At 31.8% G+C, this 20035-nt stretch overlaps 1 protein-coding gene across 1 annotated transcript in view; it reads left to right on the forward strand.

Annotated features, from left to right (window-relative positions):
• LOC132732419 (paladin-like) overlaps nt 1-17904 on the forward strand; it is a 34221-nt gene extending 16317 nt beyond the window's left edge. Inside the window, exons 6-15 of the mRNA XM_060718834.1 lie at nt 2067-2201; nt 2868-2990; nt 3610-3789; nt 4567-4617; nt 5465-5614; nt 7782-7937; nt 8625-8705; nt 12128-12268; nt 14285-14440; nt 17175-17904. Of these exons, the coding sequence (XP_060574817.1) occupies nt 2067-2201; nt 2868-2990; nt 3610-3789; nt 4567-4617; nt 5465-5614; nt 7782-7937; nt 8625-8705; nt 12128-12268; nt 14285-14440; nt 17175-17318 (1317 nt within the window). The 3' untranslated portion in view covers nt 17319-17904. The remainder of the gene's footprint in view (nt 1-2066; nt 2202-2867; nt 2991-3609; nt 3790-4566; nt 4618-5464; nt 5615-7781; nt 7938-8624; nt 8706-12127; nt 12269-14284; nt 14441-17174) is intronic.
• Nucleotides 17905-20035: the final 2131 nt, after the last annotated feature.

Genomic DNA, 20035 nt, shown 5'->3' on the forward strand with positions numbered 1-20035 from the left:
TCAAACACACTTGTTTCTATTTACTATTGGTTCAAATCCTGAGTAAAGACAATTAAATGATTACATGTGAGGATTCAAGCTATCCAGCAGGCTTACATACAGTCAGTGGCTCTCAGTTTTTTTCATGTGACTGTGCCTGAAGTCATATTGGTAATGAAATCAGTAATGTTTTTTTCTTCCAATATAGCTAGAAATTAGCTATATGATCTTAACAGTTTTGGCCTGACTTAAAACCCAAGCAAAAGACACCAGAAATTTAACAAATGATTCATCTGCTTATGTTGATTATAATTTTGATCCTTTGGGGTGTGAATTCAGTACTAGAATAATAGATTGTTTGGCATCAAAGTCCTTCACTTATATTGCTTGAAAAGTCACAGTCTATGATACTTCAGCCATTAAAAATGCTGATTGTGCAAAACTGTTTTGTGATAAAATCATATACCTATTTGCTATAATTTATGCAAAACTCTTGTAATTTATTTTTAAATAGCCAACTTTAAAGCCTAGTTTTTTTCTATTATCTGGCACAACTTATTATAAAGTGCATCTGAAAACAGATCTAAATCTTCTCTGAAAGTAATAATGTCATATGTTACAAAAAATATTTTCTATACACTGTGACATCAGCCTTTTAATCAATCCTTTTTATGGCAAGTACTTCAGGTAAATTGTTGACCTGAATATTTCATAACTCTCCTCCACTATCATTGAATTTCTCCTCAATAAAAAAGGCTATGTTTACCACCACATCAATCATTCTTTAGAGAACTAATTCAATCAGTTTTAGACAAAGGCTAATATTTATTCTGCTGATAATGAAATGATACCAGTGTTTACACAAACTCCTGTGAGAATTTGAGTATTTGAACATACATTCTCCTGCTAGAGAAGTCTTGCTTGCCTCTTGCTTTGTCAAGACATTGATAGAATTCTTAGGAGAAAAAATGTTTTTGTTTTGTTTCTTAAAGAAGCAATATTAATAGAATTAGAGGAAAAATATTTCTGCTTAATTCTGTATGGTGTTGGTAGTATTAAATCAGTGACTTGCAACATCATGTTCTCAAATACTGAAGTGCATTTTGCTTTTCTTGACTTGCCATTTACACAGCAGAGATATTCTGAACAATAGTTCATTAACACCATCCATTGTTCATTAACCAACCATCATGATGATCAATTATTTAAGAGGTGAAGAACCTTTTTAAAATGTCAACTAACAGTTGGTGTCTTACAAAAACAGAGAAATTCTCTCATATGGAATGTTAAAATATATTTGATCCATTGATGGGTATTATGAAAACATTAATGTCTCTGTCAAATTCTAAATTTGGTTTATTTTGAAATGGTATCAATTAGTAAAGTAAACAAAATATTTTCATAAGACAATGTGTTGTGCACAAGATCAAGGTCTGTAGCACCAAGGTTAAGGTCACAAAAAAATCAAAATCAAATGCTTAGAATGGAGTCTGTTTTCATAAATGGTTCATTTATATTTCATTATTCGATGAATTCTAAAACACTTTTCACAAATGTTCACCAGCATGAGACTATAATGTTGTGCGTATAGGTCAATGGTAGGCTTCACTGAGGTCAAAGGCCTAAAATTGAGTTCTTTTTTCATGTCCGGTTCATAAGCCAGTTGTTCCTTGATGGACTTTGACCTTGTTGTTAATACCATTTAGAATCTGTAGCTTAACCTACTGTGGAATACATCTTATTTAAGGATGCTTCTAATGTTGCCTATTTGCACAGGAGATATTGTGGAAACATTTTAAATTTTCAAATATTTAGCAATTGCATACAAATATAGGTGGCTTTCCGTCATGAATGATGCCAAATTGGTTAGATTTGTTGCTATTTAATTTTAGTGTTTCTTAGTTATTTTTGTATTAAAATTCTTGATATTAGATATGTTTTGGACTTTATTGTAAATGAACATTGAAAGGTTTTATGACATGTTTAAAATTCTTATGCCAATTTTTTTTTGTTGTGTTGCAGCAAATAAGAATATTATGTTTTGATTAAAAAGTCAGATTAAATAAATGAATATTTTATTATTTCAGTATGATAATCAATTTATGGTTGGTTTTACAAAATGGATGAATCGTCATCCAGAACTGAACCATCTACGATGTACGATGTTTCTGCCTATAAACAACAGCAGTTACTCCAGGCTCGATTCTGGACAACACTGCTTGGTAAGTGTGAAGATCTTCTTTGGCAAATTTTGATAACATTTTGAAATATATTGGTTAGAGTAGAAATTTGTTCATAAAATTATGGAAATTATGGAAATTTCTCACCATTATTTATAAGAAATAAAAGCTTTTACTACGTATATGAAATGCTAATTTTCTTTATAGGAAGGAAACAAAAGCTCTTTTTTCACTTAAAGTTTTAATCATTCATTTGAAATATTAAATCTGTCTGCTATGAATATTAAAAAAAAGTAAAGGAAAGAAAAAAATTAAACTTGTTCTACAGAAATTAATGATTAATATCTCTTTGGCATAATATAGTAGACAAAACTTTTTGATACTATATTTCTGTTTTAATATAGATCATTATTCTGTTTTTCTCTATCCATTGTTGTATAGATGATATCCGGAACTCGACAAATGTTGGGGTTTTTCCAGCTAATCCCCTGGTACAATCAAACTTTTACCGTTATCGCATTATGATGCACGATAGGTCACAATATATTAGTAAACCTGTTGCGCTTATTTTCGAAGCTGTAACTGTTAAAATTTGTTTGTACCTACAGATTAGCTGAGGAAAACCCAAATATTCTATATTCCGGATTAGTCTATTTGTAAATAGGTTTGACCACAACTTTATAACCATTGTGTATTTGTTCTAACCAGGTATCGGATAACTATGTAGGCCTGGACCTAATGGGTTCTCAGATGGATGTTAGAGTTGCAAATTTCCGAAAAATAAATCTGAAAGAAATCCCTGTATATGGTATGGCACAGCCAGCTGCTGATGTTAGTATAACTTTCTTAATTGATTTTTTATTGTTGTTGTTTTTTTAAATGACTTTGGAGGATGTTTCATCAAAATGTATTGAAAGATATATCTAACTTTTGAAAAATCAGTGGTTCTAAATGAAATGAATTTTTTTTCCAGCAAATCAGCACCTGGGGTCTTCCATCATGAATAATGCTTGAAAGTTACTGTATGAACTGAACAGAGCCTCTTTGAATTCTATTGTTAGAATTTAGATATTGCTGTGTGACATAAATATATTAGAGATTTCTCCAGTAATTTACTGGCTGGTTGTAAATTAAATATTTGAATTTCATTTTGCATTTTATACAGGTGTAAATAATGTTGTCAACAAAAGAAAGCTAGAAATAGTAATGGCAGACCTGAGTGTAATCACTAAGAGCCAGGTTGTCCTGCACTAGCTGGACTTTGATGTTCTAAAATTAACCATTCATTTGCATTTTGTATATTTTATATCTGTGATTTGTTAATACATTGTATTTGAATTATCACTTTCCAAAAATATAAAATTTTAATTTTTAAGAGGTGTATTTATTGTCATAATTGAAAGTTACAAAAGGGGTTTTACAATGTTACATTATTTACTGTTGTTTCTAGGGTTTGTCCAAAGTTGTGAACCACTTGTTAAACTTGAAAGTGAAGCATACCCATGTGGTTCTGATCAACTTACGTAATGATATAATGGTGGAGATAGATGATTCTACATACACTGTCAGGGACACCTCTAAGATGGATGAGCCAGTCATTTTCCCAGGATTTAGTAAAGGCGAGTTGGAGGTAATGCTGCCTTTTTGATATATGTTATTTAACAGTAAGGTTGACACTGCAAGTGTGAATTGCTTTGCAACTGAAATATTTTTTTGCTGTTTTGGTGAAGGTCATGCGCCACTGAAGGTCATCTTGCTGCTTTTTACATAAGGTCAATGGCTATTTGTAGTCATGTTTCACTATCAAAGGCTACATGTCCATCATATGTGAGCGAAATATTGGTTTATATCTTTATTGTGAGATGGAGTCAGCAACTTAAGAATGAATAAGCCCTTGTTTATGTTACACAATAGGGACATAACCCATGGCTATTAGATGACTCCTATTGATTTTGAGGTCATTAGGTGAAAGGTTAAGGTCACCATAGCTTTGACAAATAACTAAAGTACCATTTGGTCCACATTCTTAATATTAATATGGAGGTTGGTCATGAGTTGTAGATGACCCTTTAGATTTTGAGATCAGTAGGTTAAAGGAAAGGTAACTTTGGCCTTGACCACTTGTAGCTTGTCCAGCCATCAACTAGAGAAAGATTTGTGCAACTTATTATGTATACATTACATACTGATAAATTTTTTATTTTATAAAATATGCATATTTAAGCAAGTAAAAATGCCACTGTAACAGCATATGAAATGATGGCATAAGTGCCCTTTTGACACATTTCTAGTTTTCCATGACATATAAGTCTGTTAAAATTTTCATTTAACATATTATGATTTGTATGTTTGTAACAACCTATGCAAGTAGAACATTTTCTCAATGAAACATTTTTGTACATTACAGGACAGAGAGGAGTCCTTGAAGAGACTGATCAGAAAATACAAAACATTCCAGGTAAAATTTACAAAAATCTTGAATTTTGATAAAAAAGAAAAATTACAAAAATCTTGAATTTTGATAAAAAATGAATATTTTCAGAACTCTTATATAAAAAGAAACAGAAAATAAGAAATGAATGAATACTGTTAAATATTGAAATAGATTTTTTCTACATCTGCTATTGTCATATCATTAAATGTCTTTCTGAATATAGATAAATTTTAAAATGTTTGAAGTTGAACCCTGAAATCATAGTTGTGGTACCAGGGGTTTCCTCAATCAGAAAAAGGTGGAAAGTTAACATATAATATACAAACAACAATGTCAGTGTTACTTAAAATCAAATTTATAAATAATAAAACTTGTGACAGCTTTGCAATACTCCATGATGATGTTGTGACAGCAATGGGATACCTTGTATAAAGTAATATACAACAGTTGTCAGCTTTTGGATATCCTGCCAAGAATTTACCAAACTGATGCCAAGTGAAATACTTTGCCTATTTAAAAATTTTATAACTCAATGCTTGCAATGATGAGAATTGATACTGTTTAAATATTATTTTAGCTTGATTGTTCAAAGAATATGGAGAGCTATTGTACTCTCCCCAGTGGCGGTTTCCCAATCACACTTTTGTTAAGTTTTGGCATGTAAGTTGGTATCGCAAAAAAAAGTCAAAACTTTAAAAACTTGTTCTCTGTGATTATTTAACATGATGGGCACAGGTTCAATAACCCTGAGTTACCTTTATACAGAGTTATGCCCCTTTTCTTACTCTAAAGCACTTAAAATAGTTGAGCACACTGTCTTACAGACAGCTCTTGTCATATTCTATAATAAACTTCTTGCTATTCCTTGCAGATATACAATGAATTAGGAGACCCACCCATAGAGAGGGATGTTCACAAAGCTTATACAATACTTGACCTTGCTGAAAACCAACGTTTACAAACCCTGGATATGTCTTATTATAGAATACCCCTTCTCTGTGATGAAAGCCCTACTGAAAAAGTAAATTGAATAAAATATTTTACACACTCACTTTGATAATATTACATGATGACAGTTAAAACAACAAATATTGTTATTTAGAAATTTCAGGATCATTTTTTCATCATAATTGGAATTGACATTAATTTTGATGCATTTTAGGCATGGGAGCACTAAAATATTATGCATATTTCAAAATTATTCAGAGAAGTAGCAAAGAGTAATGATATTGCATGATTTATTGCGATTTAATATGCTGTTGATTTATAAATTATTCTTTAGGGATAAACGTCTTGAATGTCCATCATAGTAATAGCATTAGACCTGACATTAAAGGGACTCGACCAAGTTTTTTTGTTTGTCATAAAAGGACTGAAATTGTTTCATTTTAATTTGTTTTGTTGATATTTTTTATACCATTTGATGTAGGTCTATACCAATAACTTGAGTGTTCAAAATTGAATCCCGGACAATCCCCCTCCCGGACGATTCCCCTTACATATTCACAACCCGGACATTTCCCCTCCCGTTATTTTAATAGGGCGGACTTTTCCCCTCCCGTTAATTTAGCAGAGCGGACAATTCCCCTCCCATTTTTTAGCAGAGCGGTCAATTCCCCTCCCGTTTTTTTCACATTGCGTATAAAAAATCTATAACCATTCTTTTTAAAGATGACAGTTTTTACTCTTAACAATAAACTGTTAAAGATCGGAACTTTTAACAATCATTATTTCACAAAAGTGACATTATACCGCCTTTAATCATTGCCGCCGCTGCTTAAGATAAACAAACTGTCAATAAAAAAATCTTTAATCATTGCCGCCCTTAATTAAATGTGTCCTTGATTGCAAAACCAATTAAAAATGAAGGAGAATATTCCTACAAATGTGTTCAATCATATATAAAATCAAAATGATGATTCAATATGGTGAATATGATTTTATAATCATAATGACGATGATGACAGTTCAATTTACTATAACATGTGCATAATATATTCTTTGCAAGAATCTACAGCTTAATTGTTTTTTTGTTCTTATCAAATGTTCTTTTATTGTTTTGCCGCTGCAAAAATGTATATACCTTTCAAATAAAAAATATTATATAATAATTATATATATTCAATAGCCACGGGAGGGAAATTGTCCGCTCTGACAACAGCGGGAGGGGAATTGTCCGGGTTGTTAAAAGAACGGAAGGGGAATTGTCCGGGTTGATAAAAGAACGGGAGGGGAATTGTCCGCCGTAAAAAAATAACGGGAGGGAAAATGTCCGGGTTGTGAAAAAACATTCAAATTAACTGGGAGGGGAATCGTCCGGGAGGGGAATTGTCCGGATACCTTCAAAATTTCATAACGTTAGTGTAAAATATTCATTTTTATAGAGCAAAATGACATACAAATGAAAAGGTTTTTTAAATTTAATATTTTTAACTCATTTGGGAAGAATCATAAAAAAATATTGATTTCAGTTTAATTGTTGAGTATAGTTATTTATTTATCTTTATAATTTTCAATATTATGTGCCCAAGTTGTATGAAAGATTTTAAAAGATGATCTTTTCTGGCTTTTGGACCTCTTAATTTTTACAATAACTTAAACTAATATGTGGCACAAATAATATGTTACTTTGAAATCTATGGTGGGTAGCATTAAAGCGATATTATGCTTATTTTTTGCTGTCAAGTTGAGTTGAACTAGTATTTAGTAATATATTTCAAAAGATTAACAATTATTATGGTGATTGACCAATAAAACTGATAAATGAAATTATTTATGATACAATATAAAATCACTGAATGATAAGAAGACTGCCACACTCTTCATTACTGATACATTTTGAACAATATTTTTCTAAATTTCTCTTGGTTACCTGGATTATTATTAGTCTGTTTTTTATTCATTGTAAAATATCAAATGAAACATAATAATGGCAAAATGTCAAGTTTATTTATACTTGGATGGGCATTTATGTAACTTTAATATTAAAAGTACTGACTTAAGTTTAGCTGCTCATGATACTTTATAGACTTTGAATGTGGATCATCATTTAATATATAAGTTATTTTTAGCCATTTTGATTAAAGCCAAATGACTTAGTTATTCAAGTTTGTGATAAAGAATCTCATTTTGCCTTTTAATCAAAACAAGAAAAGTTTATATTATATAAATGTTCATGTATATGTCAGGATATTGACCACCTATTGGAGGTTGTATGTAACCACTGCAAACAAGAACGTCTAAAGAACAATACAAGTACAGCCTTCGTGTTCTTCTGTAGAACGGGGAAAAGTCGCTCAACATTTGCCATGGCTGTGGCTGGTCTCACATTGTGCCATATGAAGGTATGCTTTCAACCTTCATTAAGTTTTGGTAATTGTGGAATGCTTCTAATTTCAAGGCTTGATTTATTAATTGTCTACTGTCAATTTAGACTATTGTGATTTCAAAATATTCAATTTATCAGCTGGCAGTATTTGTGTCTCTTCTTACAGCATGTGGAAACAAAACAAAATGAAATTTTATTCCAGACTTGTGCATATTGCAGCATCTTAAAAAATATACATTATTTACATAATTGTACAATAGTCATATTTTGTGCTTGTTCTATGCAGAAGGTATAAGAAATTCAGATTTATAGCACAAGTGTTGAGAAAGTAAAGTAATTTCAAAAAATGAGACCTTTACACAAAAGCATAAAACTCAGTTCCAGCATAAACTTCACATTGGTTTGAACTGACTAGGGTCAAAATTCATAAAATCAGTTTCAAATTACAAAACCAAGGCAACTGCATTGCTTTAATAACAAAAGGCTCAAAATTAGTTATGTTAATAAGTTTTGTTAATTTATTCTATAATGTTGATTTGGTATATTTACCTTTTTCATGTCTTCACTAAGGGGGCTTGAGATATAGTTGCTTGACTGACAAAATATTTCATGACAAAACAGTTTAATATGGGCAAATCTGTGTCCTTTGGACAAAATGTAATTTTTAGAATGCTTTATTTAATGTTAATATGTTATATTACAGGGTTTCCCAAAAGGCTCCCAGAAAGGTGAACAAGAACGAATAAGCTGTCCAAATGCTCAGTATACAAAAGGAGAATTCATTGTAAGTATGAACATGTAATAATAAATGTATGTTTTTCATTATATTTGTCTGTCTAAAATAGACTTTCAATTCCATTTTGAATTCTCAACATGGTTATTCAACAATGGTTGATGAAAAACAGCACTAACTGAAATAAGTTTTGTACCTGGTCCCTTTAATTCAAAATTTCATTAGCTTTATAAATCCTTGCCATTATGAATTTGTCATGAATATTTTGATTTTGAAAGAATGATATTAGAGCTCCTTGCTTTAAGACTAAATGACCTATATGACAAAGCCTTAAATGTTACATCAACATTAGCAATACATGTATATTGCTTTGAGTCTTGGTACACACTTGTAGGCGTTTGAATTGGTTGATCTGTGTAGCACACTTATAGGCTTTAGGATTGATTGACCTTTGTAATCCACTGGTAGATGTTTATAATGGTTGACCTTTGTAAAAAAATGATTAAGTTTTTGTTTATTGTCAATGATTTAAATAATTGCATTAAAGCTTGATATATGAATGCATTGTGATGAGTTCTGCTAGCCACTATCAGCCAAGGCCAATGTGACTGCTATTTCAGAATGATTATCTTCTTATTCAGAAAATGTACATTATACTATAATCCAGCATTGAAGAGAGTGGATTAAGCTCCTCTGACAGCTGTTATTTTATAAACGGTATTTGTTAGGTTCTTTATGTAAGATCAAATTTTATTTCATGGAGTGAGCTTCAAAAATAGTATTCTCATAACTAATCAATTATTAATCCACAAAAAAAGCATTAAATAAACAGATATGATTTTGACAATATTCTGCTGACTGGAATTTATTTCTTAAAAAAGTTTGAAAAGAATATTTATGTCATCTCTAACACAAAATTGTAAGATTGACATTTCGTGCAGCACTCTTTTATTATATGTTTTATGACTGATGCTATCACATAAATCTTGTTCAGAGAGATGTTCTTTATCTGTTTCCATTTCAAGTTAATACGCCCATTTATATTTGTGTTTGAAGTTAATGCTGTAATACTTGACACATGTTGATGATAATGTGGGAACATCAACACCTTAATGGATTGAATTGTTGTAGCTAACTGTCAAAATGAGCAGCAACTGCTTTATACAGATGATCGAGTCAGCCATTACAAAATTTTAATGGATTGTTGTACAGAATTGATTGTTTCCTTTCCACCTTAATTTTAGGGTTCCATTCAAATGTCATCCTTTTAGATTTTAACATGCAATGTCATTTTATAAGCACTTTCTGGCAAAATAGTGTTCCCATTGCATGCTGCCAAGTAATAAATAGTTACTCAATGCAAAAATCAAAAATCATTCATTTTTGTCATTTCTTAGGCTATTTTGCATAAGCAACAATGTCATTTGCAAATGGGAAATTGGATTTGTAAAGGTTAAGATACAAATTATTAGTAAGTACAGTGTGTAATATAGATTAAAATCTTTACCTTGATTATCTTGCTTAAGTGCCAGTTACCTTTGGAGGCAAGAGTCATGTGTTCAATTTTTTTGGTTAGTTTAAATATTATTTGTTTAAGCTTAATTTCAATGAAAGCTTGTAGTTTATTTTGAATCTCTATCATGTACGCTTCCTAAAAGTATCCAGTACTGGTGACGTAAAAGAAATATATAATCGGGTCATGAACCCAGGAAGGCTCTAACCTAGGAACCTTGGGTTGAGAGACACACTCATTAAGCACTAGTAGACCACATCTCCCCTTTGGTTAGAACATGCTCCCTGAAGACAATTTCATATCCTATTTTATATTTTCCAATTTCTCCTATTAATAATTATATAAGATATTAGTAATCATTGCTGAATATCATCGCAGCATTGAATGCTAAGTGTTTTTTTATATAGCACTTAAAGTGGCTCTTTTCATCTTATAGATATAATCTGGCATTTTAATTTAATTAAAAAAGAGCAAAATCTTAGAATATAGAAATGACAAATAGTCAGGCTTAAACCTTATATAAACACAGTTTTGTTGAATGATCTGATTAGAATAAGATGCGTAAATATTAGAGCTTGATTGAAGAAAAAAATAGGAAGAGAAATACTAATATGAACCAGGTCATAGAAATGACATTGTATGAGTCGGGAATCATTTTAAAGCCTTATTTTCTCAGTCTTATTGTGTGATCTCATTAAGGGAAAGAAAATGCTGAACTTTTGAACTCGTTCTGAAAACTAATGTACCAGATAAAATAAGCGCAATAATGTGCTGCAATTATGGTCTTGACAACAAGTTAAATTTGGTGTATATAGTATATATTGTATCTTGCACTGGATCGGATTAGGTCTTCCAATAGTCAGTCAATATTTCTGCTTGGAAAACATATCCTCGGTCTTCTTGTTTAATATAAGATATCATATTTAGATAATATTTGTCTGTGTTTCTGATTTAATTATACAGAATTAAAGCATTTATTAGGCATCTGCATTATATAAGGCCCAAGAGCTAAAATATTCATGTAAAAATATAGTTTTATGCCATTTGAGAAAATCAGAAAACTTTCAAAAATACATTACATTGTAGGTAAAAAGTAATCAATTTCTTGAATGCCATTTCATGGAAATACTTGAAAATAGATTTGTGCATGTTTTCATGGGAAACTACTACATTTCCCTATTAGTCAATCTATATAGACTGTCTGTAACAATTTATTCCGGAGATCTGTGAGTGCAGTAGCATGGCATATCATAGATACTGTGACGATCAGGGTCAGATTGTAAAATGAAGAAGCATTATTATGACATCCTTCAGACTTACCACCCCCTTTAAAAAAATTGTCGTTCATAAAAGCTATGAATGAAACATTTTTCAAGATTGGAAAATCCTCTTCCATCAGTATTTTTTAGTACTTTGGTCAAATAGTTGACTATTGGCAGGGTGATCAGCTGGGTGTAAATGATTCTACTGTACATCTCCTACATACTAACATAAATCAATTAAGGGACTTTCCATCAAACTTGGCAGACAGGGCTCAGTTTTGTCAACATTCTATCTTCTGCATAGAGGGATTTGACTATTACTTGATATAAATTTTCACAATCACGGGATGTGTCACGCCTATAAACCAGGTCTGTTATAGGTCAAGGTCATGCAGGGAGGGCAAGGAAAAATTGTCTACATGATATTATATTCTTCGCCCTTTACCAAATTCAGGACCCACTATAATTTCATGTACATCAGACAGAGTCTTAATTCTTGCTTAGAATTTTAGTCGCATGTACATTTTTCATTGTAATAATTGCCTTCCTTGAACTTTTTCTATCCAGTGCTAGAAATAGTCAAACTTTTTTCCCTACTCACACCTTTTTTATCCATATGCCAATATTTTCACCAAAGGCTTTTGTCACGGGTAGGCATATTTTATGACAAAGGTAACATTCTTTTTTAAAACTAACAGATTGTACAGAAGCTGGTAAGGATGTTACCAAATGGTCAACAAGTGAAGAGAGAAGTGGACTTCATACTGGACGAAATATTCAACACAATGACCCCTATGATGTTCCACATGAGGGAAATTATCTTTGTTACATATAATAGAGTAAGTTTATATAGATACATTCTTGAAACAGTCAACAGCATTGCTGTCAAATCATTTCCTAGGGTAACTGGTTGATTTGAAAAAAGTTATGTTTATAATATTTTGATATTGGAAGTGTTTCATATAAAATGTTATCTTTGGGATATTTATATTGGAAATTTTTTAATGAAAAGTTATCTTTGTTATTTTTACATGTAAAAAGATATCTTTGGTATATTTTTGTTGATATTTTAAAAAAAAAATTCTGTACATTTTATATTGACTATTTCATACAGAATAGCTATTCTATCTTGAGTACATTTTATTGGATAAGTGTCTCTATGGAATACATGCGTAGTAACATTTTCTACATTTTATGGAGGTAATTGTCTCATACAAAAATGTTATCTTGAATAACTTTTATATGGAAGGTATTTCACAGGAAAAAAAATCAATGGTGCATTTTTATACTTAAACTTCTATTTATGCAGTAAGTGTTTCATACTAAAAGGTTACTTATGATAAATGTTTCATATGAACAACAAACATTTGAATAAACATGTTGTTTTTGCTGGTATTTTCTTCATCATTAACTATGATTAACAATGGAAAGCTCTGTATTTATGGTAGATGAGATTTAATATCATCTTTTATCCAAAAGAGTTAAGGCATACATTTCTAGAGGTAGGCCTACAATAGAAGCTGTCGGCTTGATGCAGGTTATTAGCAGTGAACGGTGATAACTATAGCTAGCTCTCTTGATGACAAAATTAATTCCAGTTATTAACTGACAAGTTATTAACTATCAGGTATTAACTGTGGAAAGCTTCTGCAGAGCTGTGAATCAAAGAAAAGAAATTAACTTGAGAGAGGCAGACTGACTAATGAGGCAGAGGTGTTCGGGGATTTAAACTTCTTTGATCTCATTGTCATAGTAGGCGCTATTCGTTAACGCCATTAATTAAATCTCCAGGATGATGCTGCTCTAATCTGTCCAGAAATTTTGAAATTAAATCTCAGTTTTCAGAAAGCTTGTGTTAAATGAGATAGTTTTATCTGTTATAATGAGATGAGGGAAAAAAAGTCATTCGTTTTGTGAAATTTATGATCAATGCTTTGTGATTCCCACATGGTTTAAAAGTATAAGTTATCTGGTTCAATTCAGAAATAAATTCTGCAGGTACATTGATTTTCAGGTTTGAACATTTCCATTGTTTATATGAACTAAATATTTGTGATCACAGTTACAACAGGCATATTGAACTACTATAAATGTCAGGGCTATTGTACCAATTTAAATTTCTAGCCTATCGTATAAGTATAAATGACACAGGCATTTTGTCTTGCCAATTGTAACAATATATAAATGTCAGGCCTATAAATGTACCTGTTAAAAAGGACAGGCCTATTGTACCATTTGAAATGGCAGCCCTATTGTACCAGTATAAAAAAAAAAACACTATTGTTGTATGCCTTACTTTCAATGTACTATTTTATGAAGCTGTGTTTCAAATTGAAGACTTTGTGCATTTGAGCCGCGTCATGACAAAACCAACATAATGGGTTTGCGACCAGCATGGATCCAGACCAGCCTGCGCTTCCGCACAGTCTGATCAGGAACCATGCTGTTTGCTTACGAACCATATAACAAGACGAGAAACTGATAGCGAACAGCATGGATCCTGATCAGACTGCGCGGATGCTGGTCGCAAACCCATTATGTTGGTTTTGTCATGATGCGGCTCATTTATCTTACCATGGATACAGGCTTAGATAAGCATGGCAATTTACAGTCCTAGGCACACTGCTTGTTTTTCTTTGATGATTTAGATTATGTGTATGTCTATTACTGTTGTTCTTGAACAATTTAGATGGATTAGTTTATATTTTCATGCTGAGAAGCCAATATATCAGTACTGGTGATGACTATTTAAGTGACTTAGTACTGGTAACCAATAGCAACTAGGAGCTGATCAGTTGTAGCAAAGATTCTTTAGATCACATTTTTATATTGACATTTCTTACCTTTTTTTCCAGTTGAAGAAATGTGAAACTGAGCATGCCAAGGAACAGATACTGTGCCAGTCTATTCTGTTCCTAGAACGCTATGTTTACCTTATACTGTTTAATGCCTATCTACACTGTGATGCAAGCACACACTGGAAACGACCCTTCAGTAAATGGATGAAAGAGGTTGGAACTTGAACTTTAATTCATTGATTACTTGAATTCATGACATGTAAAATTAATAGTGGGGATAATATTATCATAAGTTTTATCTTTATCACACTTACTTATACTTTATCATAGTGCTATGATCTGTTTTATTTTTATGTCTTCCCTACTGTATCAGTCTGAAACAATAGCATATTAGGCACTATGGCCTTTATACATCTAAAGAAAGTAACAAAAGGGTGGCCCATTTTTCCTAATCCTTGGCCTATCTCTATAAATATTTACACCCTCTATATTTAGTTGGGGTATGAATTTAATGGAGTCAAATCACAGAGTTTTAAAATTGGATGTTCTACTTTCCCTCATTAGTTTTGCAAAATATGGGTAAGCATCTTTTTGTTAGGCTATTATTATTATAAAAAAAAATAGCTACTGCAGTTGAGATATATGACACAAGACTGTGCAACAAATAACAATGTCTCATTAACAGTTTTATCATATTTTGCATAATCAGATGATCACCTAGTGAAAGTACATAATATTACTCCATTATATTGTGTCAAAATTAAGCACCATATAAATAATAGTAGGAGATTACATATTTCTCCAAGCAAAGTGAAATCTTACCCTGATGGAATCAAAAGTAATAAGCATTTGCCACCAATATAGAGTCAAGCCAGACTGCACATCCATGCAGTTTAAACAGGCTATGTATAGTTGACTGAATAACTTTGAATTTCCATCTTGTTATCAAAATTAGTAATGGACAGTTCCACAAAATGAAAAAGCTAACGGGAAGTTAAATGTCATAATAATAAAGATCTGGTATGCCATGTGATGACCTTATTTTGTCAGAGCAGAATCACCTCAAGTGTACTGATAATATGTAAATTGACTATTACGATGCAAAAACATTATGTTTTTTATTTCCCAGTTGAATGCATGTTATATGGACAGAATAATTGTGTGAAATCATGCATATATAAACCTAATGACTTTAGGACCCTGCAAGGCTGCTAGCTATTGAATAAATTAAATCAAGTTGTTTATTGATGCATTAAGTCAATTCTGTACAGTAGATTGTTCGTGCCCAAGAATCATTTGGAGATGTGACATATATCTGGTTCACATTACTATTGACTGGTACCATTTTAATATCCCTAAGGGTGGCAGATCTATAGTGCATCATATGTCAATGCATGATGCGATATGTGAAAGACTTGCTGTCTGAACTTTGTCTGTACAACTCACTTTCCACTGGTTTAAATTAAATTTTGTTTTATGCTTTTACTTTGCTTATAATGCATTGTAATTGATATGTTCTACTTTGATTTTTAGAATATTCCAGAGATTTTGACATCAAAATCCTTTTTCCCCCACACAAGTCACCACACAACCATTAAGAGTACAAAGTGAATGTCATTGTCTTTGGAAATTGTAGCTAGTTGTATTTTTAAATAGGCTATATATAATTATTTTATTTGTTCTTTAGAAATATTTTGTTTAGTTTTGTTAGTTGAGTATCCATTATTTAAGAAATGATATATCCCAAACTGTGATTTTATTGCTCAATAACATCACTGTTTGGAGTTCGGATGCGGGGAATTATATCATGAGAGCGTAGAGTGATATAATGATGCGCATCCGAACAACAAACAGTGATGTTATCAAGCAATAAAATCACTGATTTGGATATATTATTTCGATTCTAACATGACATCAACAAATAAATGCTGCCCGTACATGATAATTAGCTAAATTGCGCCTAATTTGTGTCTGTACTTATTTTCAGCACGTCACATTTTTAGTGGTTACGTCACGTGTATAATGATTACGTCACATGTCTAAATATAGAATGTCTTACAGTGATTTTATAGCATAATAACACACTGTTCAGTTCTTCTATGTTCAATAGTGAAAAATGCGGGTCGTGTTAGAATTAACATTATTTCACTGATTACCATGTCATAATAACTGACAGTTTTTAGCTCGACTATTCGATAAGAATAAGTAGAGCTATTGTAGTCACCCGAGCGTCGGCGTCCGCGTCTGCGTCACTTATGTTAAAGTTTTTGTAATAGTTCAAATATTTTCAAAGTCCATTGACATATGGCTTTGAAACTTTGCACACTTGTTCACCATCATGACCCCAACCTGTAGACAGGAGGAGGTAACACTATCAAGCATTTTGACAGAATTATGCCCCTTTTTCGACTTAGAATTTACGTTAAAGTTTTTGTAATAGTTCAAATATTTTTAAAGTCCATTGACATATGGCTTTGAAACTTTGCACACTTGTTCACCATCATGACCCAAACCTGTAGACAGGAGGAGGACACTCTATCAAGCATTTTGACAGAATTATGCCCCTTTTTTGACTTAGAATTTACGTTAAAGTTTTTGTAATAGTTCAAATATTTTCAAAGTCCATTGACATATGGCTTTGAAACTTTGCACACTTGTTCACCATCATGACCCCAACCTGTAAACAGGAGGTGGTAACTGTATCAAGCATTTTTTTTACTATCAACCACTAAGAATAATCGAGCGTTGCTGTCCTACCGACAGCTCTTGTTATTTTAAGGATTTTTCAGCTTTCATAATTTTTTTTATAAAAGCTGTAAACAACTGTTACAGTTTTTTGTGTGTCTTTTCATCATAGGGTTAGAAATAAATGATATTTTATGTATATTATGTATATAAGTATATTGTATAAATTTTCTTGTAATAATCTATTAACTTCATTTTACAGGTTGGAGGTCGGGCAGGTGTGTATGAAGTTTTGGACAACCTTGGTTTTTATGACTTTGAAGAAACACTTACAGATTTCAGAAAGATGTCTGTGCGATGGAAATACCCAGTGCCAAATGTTAAATGGCAAGGGGAATTCATTTAAAAGAACAGTATAGAAGATGGACTAGCTTAGAATTTGATAAAGTCATAGCTGGTTTTTATATGTATATAAATGTTCACAATGAACTTGTACAATGGATAATTTTTTTTACTTGCAAAATTGTTTGTTTAAATTTGCACTTTTTTGTGCCTGAAATAAAAGGAGTTGAAATAATGTCCACATTCATATAGTAGGTTTTCTTTTGTTGCTTTATGAAACTAGAATATTAAATATACCTCATTGAGAATTCATATTGAGAAATTTTCTATATAATCTTATTGTCACAAACCTGCAAAGAAATAAGAACAAAGAATGCAAAGAAATAAGAACAAAGAATGCAAAGAAATAAGAACAAAGAATGCAAAGAAATAAGAACAAAGACTATAACTTGAAAACATATTGATTCTTATCAGCATTAATTATTTTCTAATCTTTTAAACAGGGGAGAAATAAAGCTAGGAATACAGTGAGTGATATCCTTTATATCTCACTGGTAAATTGAAATGAGTCGCGTCACGACAAAACCAACATAGTGCGTTTGCGACCAGCATGGATCCAGACCAGCCTGCGCATCCGCGCAGTCTGATCAGGATCCATGCTGTTCACTATCAGTTTCTCTACTTGTAATAGAGTTGGTAAGGGAACAGCATGGATCCTGATCAGACTGAGCAGATTTGCAGGCTGGTCTGGATCCATGCTGGTCGCAAACGCACTATGTTGGTTTTGTCGTAACGCGGCTCAAATGTCTTAATAATGACAACTTGATGAAAATTGTTACCTATTATGTATTATTAAAATACAAGTTGTTATTTAGGGTGATTTGGTACATGGATTCATTAGATATCCTTGGGGTTTTTATTTCCATGATTTTATACAAAAATGCCTTAGAGGGCTACTTTGATGTTTCACTTTTGCTTTAGATTATTTAAAATAATTTAATCTGAATTTAACCAAATTGTTTTTAGACCCATTTGTAAGCTTTTTTGAATGCTTCCTCAAAATATCAAAATGAGGTTAAGTGGAAAAATTAATATTCATTAGAATCTGTCCTTTTATATGCTTTATATTATGTTCCCAATGAGACCAGATAAAAAGGATCGTTCAGGTTTAAAAGTATAAAATTGATGGTTTAGATTGTATGTCGAGTAAGGTTAAAAATTGAGAAGGTAAAGTAACAGATTTGGAACTGGATACAAGTGTATATTTAAATAAATCATAATTAGATGAGATTTACAGAAAATATGCTATTTTAATTTGCTGAAATCCCATTCAGTGATAAAATCTGTTCAGGCCACCAGTACAGAGCCAGGCCAGCTAATTCTTTGCACATCCATGCAGACTGACTATTCTCTTGGCCATGAAAATGGATTGTGAAATACATTTTAGCTTTTGATTGACTTTATAAAGCTATTTTGATATTTCAACATCAAGTTGCACTTTTGTCATTGTTGTTTCCAGTGCACAAGATTAATACTCTTTTACACCTACATGAACGTTGCTGTACTAAGGGTAAAAAGGAGGAAGTAGCATGCCTGTTCAATGTAATAGTGCTGATATATACGTTTTAAGTCATTTAATGGTAATATTCCATTATCATTTGATTGCATTTTGTACCAGAGTGATTTTAGAATTTTATGGTTGAAATACATGGTTGATGATTAAATGAGCCGCGTCACGACAAAACCAACATAGTGCATTTGCGACCAGCATGGATCCAGACCATCCTTTGCATCCGCACAGTCGGATCAGGATCCATGCTGTTCGCTTACAAACCCTATTACAAGTAGAGAAACTGATAAGGAACAGCATGGATCCTGATCAGACTGCGCTGATGCGCAGGCTGGTCTGGATCCATGCTGGTCGCAAACCCATTATGTTGGTTTTGTCGTGATGCGGGTCAAATGTAAAGCTTGTTAAATCTTGATTATCACGTTATGAGGAAAATACAAACAAAGAAAAAGACTGAAATGTACATAAGAATTGGTTATTTCTAATGCACACTCATTTCCATGTGTTTGTAAAACCACTGTAATAATTGAGGATAGTATATGACAAACAAAGGCACATGTAAACTAATTTCAACAACTTTATTACTGCGTAAATATATGTCAAAACATACTAACAAAAAATAGAAATGCTTAGCAAAGCACTGAGTTGCATGGAAATTACTTATTTTCTATGACAGAATACTTTGCTTTCACATTCTGGGAATGGTTTTAATTAGAAAGCAGGAACTTCTAGTTTTATGAGAATTGCTGTATTCCAGTAAACTTGCATTAAAATATGGCGTAAATAGATTTAAGTCGGAAGGATAATCACATTATATCATGATTTAAACACTCATTAAAATTTCGCTTTGTTAATTATAGCAGCCCATTAAGTAGATTGGCAATTTAGCAGTAAATATATCATTAGCAATTTCAGCATTAATTGCTCATTATGTCTCTTCATTTAATCTCAGTTTCCTGCATCTTGTAGAGAATGACAAAATAGAGGATTATTGATCTAGCAAATATTGATGAGTTTCCTTCATAATTTTTTACTGAATTTTCTATATACAGTATTGCCTACTTATCTTTTAGCGCATTGTTTACAAAGTTCTTTTTAAGTTATATGATTCTTGTTTACACGAGTTCTTTGTTAAACCCATGCTTTCTGTTAACTTGATTTCTTTGTTAAACACATGATTCTTGTTAACCTGAGTTCAGAGTATGTTTACA

Source organism: Ruditapes philippinarum, unplaced genomic scaffold (genome assembly GCF_026571515.1).
Source record: "Ruditapes philippinarum isolate M1 unplaced genomic scaffold, ASM2657151v2 ctg4582_1_1_1_1, whole genome shotgun sequence".
Lineage (NCBI taxonomy): Eukaryota > Metazoa > Mollusca > Bivalvia > Venerida > Veneridae > Ruditapes > Ruditapes philippinarum.